Source organism: Erythranthe guttata, chromosome 14 (assembly GCF_056151865.1).
Source record: "Erythranthe guttata isolate IM_541 chromosome 14, IM_541, whole genome shotgun sequence".
Taxonomy (NCBI): domain Eukaryota; kingdom Viridiplantae; phylum Streptophyta; class Magnoliopsida; order Lamiales; family Phrymaceae; genus Erythranthe; species Erythranthe guttata.
In genome coordinates this window covers 8,784,587-8,789,138 of record NC_142546.1, presented here as the reverse complement: position 1 = coordinate 8,789,138, position 4,552 = coordinate 8,784,587, and the positions used below count along the sequence as shown (strand labels likewise).

Sequence of the window (4,552 nt, the reverse complement as noted above, 5' to 3'; positions counted from 1 at the left end):
CAAGTCAAACTGAGAAGAATCACTCTGTGGTTTATTATTGCAACCTTATTTCTAGTGAACTACATATGAGATTTACAGATCATGCAGATCATTAACAAAGTTATCACCATCACCGATATTCAGCAATTTAACTTTATGAATTAGACTCTAAATTCCTTGAGCTTTATATCCTTCATTATAATAATATCATTAACAAATTACTACAAGTGATGAATCCATAAGTATACCAACTCTGTTTTAGTACTCTGTTTTAGTCCAATCAAAACAATAAATTCACTCTAATTCAAAATAATAAAACCGTGAACTATGTCTTTGACAAAATCAAGGAAGATAGACCATACTTTTTGCCAAAACAATTATGTAAAACAGTATCTACAAGATGAGAAACATATTTAATTACTGTTTGTCCAGCAAATAGGACCGAAAAAAAGTAAAACGAAGAACATAACCAATAGGAAGATATAAAATCATTCATGGTCTTTAAAGCTTTAATTCTTAAGAAAGAAGAATAATTAAAATATGTCGGACCTAAAATTAAATAACTTACAATCGGCCGGAGAGGAGAAATGTGAGCGTAGTGCTTGACGGCTATGGCGGGATCGTCAGAAGATGAAAAAGAAAAAAAATGTTTTGTCTGTCGGTAATTAGGGTTCAAAAAACACAGAAGAAGAATAAGGAAGAAGAAGAATTAAATTATATTACGTGTTTACTGGTGTAATTACATCTTAATTATTAATTATTATTAATTATTACTTAAGTTTTAGTTATAGGGATTTTTATGTAATTTCACGTATAAGGTAGGTATCGTACTTTTTTTTATGGGGTTCGTACAAATCATACGTGTCACATTTTTATTGGTTGATTTTCAATCGTTTGGGTCCGAATAGTACAGACCCTCTCGGACCCTAGACAACCCCTAGTGAGTTATGGCCATGTTCTTTTTTTTTTTTTTAGGGTGGTGACTTGGTTTTGGTTTGGCTGAAATAAATTGGGTTTGGAAAAAAAAAACCTGGTTTCGTTTTAGTTAAAAGAAAAATAGAAACCGCTATTTTTTTCGATCTATCGCTCAAAGTTTGACCTAGTTTATCGGTTTGACATGCCTCAATCAATTATAAAACGCCAAACACCGCCACAAAACGTAAAAACGATTTTTCAATTCTCAACATAAATGTTTAGTTACTATGGCCAACGCCTAGACAGCCGATATTTAAAACACTGAATAAAATTCAAGCTAATTGAACCCTTAGAGACTAGAGCAACTCTAATGGAAGTATGAAAATAAAATGTAGAAATATTAAATAAAGATGTAATTATATAATAGAGAGCGGGAGTATAATCAAACCAAAAGAAAAATGGTTCAAGTTCAAAACTCAATACACATATATTTTTAGCTAATACACACACTCAGTTACGTTCATAGTAAAATACAGTTACGTACTTACGTTATATATTACAGAAATTACAGAAAATAGTTGGTAGATACAATCATACAAACACCAAATAAGATTAATTAATAACAAAATGATGCAGACTTAAAATCAAATTCTTAATAACCCAATAAATACAACATTATTTGAATTTATTTATTTATCTCCCATTCAGAGCAGCAAACTGAGCAAACATAGCAGTTCCAGAGTGCTCCTCAATTACCGAAATTTCACCAGAACTTTTATCATCCGCCTCACCCGCCGCCGCCGCCGACGCCGGAGTCACCGCCTTATTATCAGCGGCGGAATCATCACCAGCCACCGCCACAACAACCGGAGCCGCCGCCGCGTCCTCCACATTATTCCCCTGAGACGACGCCTCCTGCAGCTGCAAAGCGTACTCCAAGTTCCAAAGCACATCTCCCATGGTCGGCCTATCGACGCCGTACTCCGACAAACACTTCTCCGCCGCCTCCGCAAATTTCTTCATTGATTCGGCGTTTATGTGCCCTACAAGCGACGGATCTATGATTTTATCGAGCAATCCTTTTCTCTTCCACTGCATCGCCCACTCAGCTAGATTCACCTGCTCTCTCGGCAACGATGGGTTAATCGCCGGCCTAGCGCAGAGTGCCTCCAGCAAAACGACGCCGAATGAGTACACGTCGGATTTATCCGTTAGCTGTTGCTTTCTGAAGTACTCAGGATCTAAATACCCGAAACTACCCTTCACCGCCGTGCTGACGTGTGTCTGCCCCTCCGTGGTGGGGGCGTCCTTCGACAGACCGAAATCCGCCATTTTAGCGACGAAATTCTCGTCGAGGAGTATGTTTGTTGTTTTGACGTCGCGGTGGATGATCCCCTGCGCGGCGCCGGTGTGGAGGTAGTGGAGCCCACGCGCCGCGCCGATGCAGATCTCGAGCCTTTGCTTCCATGGCAGATGCGGCATCTCCTTGCCGTAGAGGTGGTCGCGTAATGGACCGTTGGCCATGAATTCGTACACGAGGATCATCTCGGAGTTCTCGTCGCAGTATCCGATCAGAGAAACCAGATGACGGTGGCGGAGTTTCGACAGGATTTGGATCTCCGTTTGGAACTCGTTGATGCCTTGCTCCGACTGAGGGTTTCCACGTTTCACGGCGACTTTTTGGCCGTCGTCGATTTCTCCGATGTAGACGTTCCCGAATCCTCCGACGCCGATGATGGCGGCCGGATCGAAGTTGTTGGTGGCGTCCTGTAGCTCGGCGAAGGAGAAGTACCTGCCTAACCCCATCGTCGACGAGAAAACCTGGCTTTTTCTCGATCCGAGAGAATTTTTACTGCTCGACATAAAGCTGGTGTCGCCGGCGTGAATTGGTAGCAGCCACGACGAGAAACTGTTCCTCTTCTGCCAGTCCTGCGGCCTCTTCTTCCACTTCACCGCCATCGCCCCCAATCCGATGAACGCGCCGAACATCATCGCGAATCCGACTGCGGCCACTGTTCCATTGACCGTGTTCGTGCCGGCGGCGTTCTGGCCGTTGACTCCGAACTCGCCGTCCAGACTGCCGACGGAGTTGTTCATCTTCAAAACCTCGAGGCCGTTCAGGAGGGCGTTCTTTGTGCCGGCGTTGTCGTTCATCGGCCCGACTTGGACGGTCAAATTGTCGAACCCCGAAACCATGGTTGCGTTCACCACGAAATCCGCGAAATAAGCGGCGGTTAATCCGCCGGCGGCCGTGGTTAAATCTAACGCCGTTATTGCCGGTTTGCCGTTAATATAAACGTTGAAGTACAGATCGTTAGTAGATTTGCTCACAATATCGGCGAAATGCAGACGGACGAGATATTGGAAAGAATTATCTATCTTCATTTTCCACGTAATATTGAAACTCGGAGCCTGCAATTAATAACATAGGAGTTTTATGCTAAACAAAATATATTATGGGGTTTATTTGCTAATATTAATAATATAGGCACCTCTTTAGCAATTGCTACTAAATAAGGGTGTTAAATATAATAAACTCATTTAATCTTTTATATATTATTTAATTATTTTTAAAAAGAACACACTTGAATTTTGGAGCTCACCATAACATTGGCGTCCGCCATTTGGGTGGCGGTGGCGTAAACCACAGGCGGCGCAATCAACGGTGACTCGCCGTCGGGGTAGGTGATCACGTTCGGCTCGACGGAGGCGGTGCTTCCGACAACCGGCGGGTCCAGGTACAGCTTATCCGATTCCCACGTCCTTCCGAGGGTGTCGTTCTCCGGGGTGACGGTGGGGCCGCCGGCGTTGATCCTGTACACCGTCTGGTACGCGGCGTTGAGGAGGCCGGAGTAGTCTCCCTTGGGGAACACGGCGGTGGCTACGTCGCCGATGAGAATATCCGGCGCGGAGACGAACTCGATCGCGTTGACGAAGGCGACGCTGCCCACCGCCGGGTCGAAGGCGACGGAGAACCGCTCGGTGGTGACGTTGACCAGGTACTCCTTGAACGACCACGTGGCGTTCGCCGCGTTCTCGAAGTCGTGGATCAGCACCAGGTTGCTGCTGGTGCTCACCTTAAACTGCGCCGCCTTCAGATCGTGCTGCGTGTTCTGGACCGGGGCGAAATGGAGCCGGATCCAGTGCCAACCGGGTCGGACCACGTGGAAAGTGTACGTTGCCAAACTCTCAAACACCTTCGCCGACGAGTAGATCTGCGACGGGAAGTCGGAGGCGGCGGCGGCGGAAACCTGGATGTCTCGGCCGTTGTAGGACAAATACTTGCTGGTGTCGGGATCGCCGAGGAAGACGCGGTTTCCGGGGAGGGTGGTGGAGGTGGAGTTACCGCAGTCGAGGAGGTAATTGTCCGGCGGGGAGAAGGAATCGGATTTGGCAGGAGCGTTGAATCTGGCGGCGTTGGATGAAAGAAATAGGAGAGAGAAGAGAACCAGGAGGATCGAGGGCGGCGATGGGCGGAGCCACCGTGGAGGTATATTGTCCATGATTGCTCCTCCTGGTATGGAGGGTGGGAGAGAATAAGAGAGAGAGGTGTCTATAGAAGAATGGCGAGTGAAAATAGGGGTTTCATTGGATGTGGGTTTGGAAAGATTATAAACGTTGTGGTGGCTTTTTTATTTTATTTTTATTTTTATTTTCT

At 45.7% G+C, this 4,552-nt stretch overlaps 1 protein-coding gene across 1 annotated transcript; it reads right to left on the bottom strand.

Moving 5' to 3' along the window:
- Positions 1 to 1,333: 1,333 nt before the first annotated feature.
- On the bottom strand, positions 1,334 to 4,552 carry LOC105952043 (putative receptor-like protein kinase At2g21480). Its single transcript, XM_012975547.2, has 2 exons — positions 3,498 to 4,552; positions 1,334 to 3,306 (listed from the first exon to the last, which is right to left on the bottom strand). Exons 1-2 carry the CDS (start codon positions 4,395 to 4,397, stop codon positions 1,588 to 1,590), a joined length of 2,619 nt encoding a protein of 872 aa, XP_012831001.2. The 5' UTR covers positions 4,398 to 4,552; the 3' UTR covers positions 1,334 to 1,587.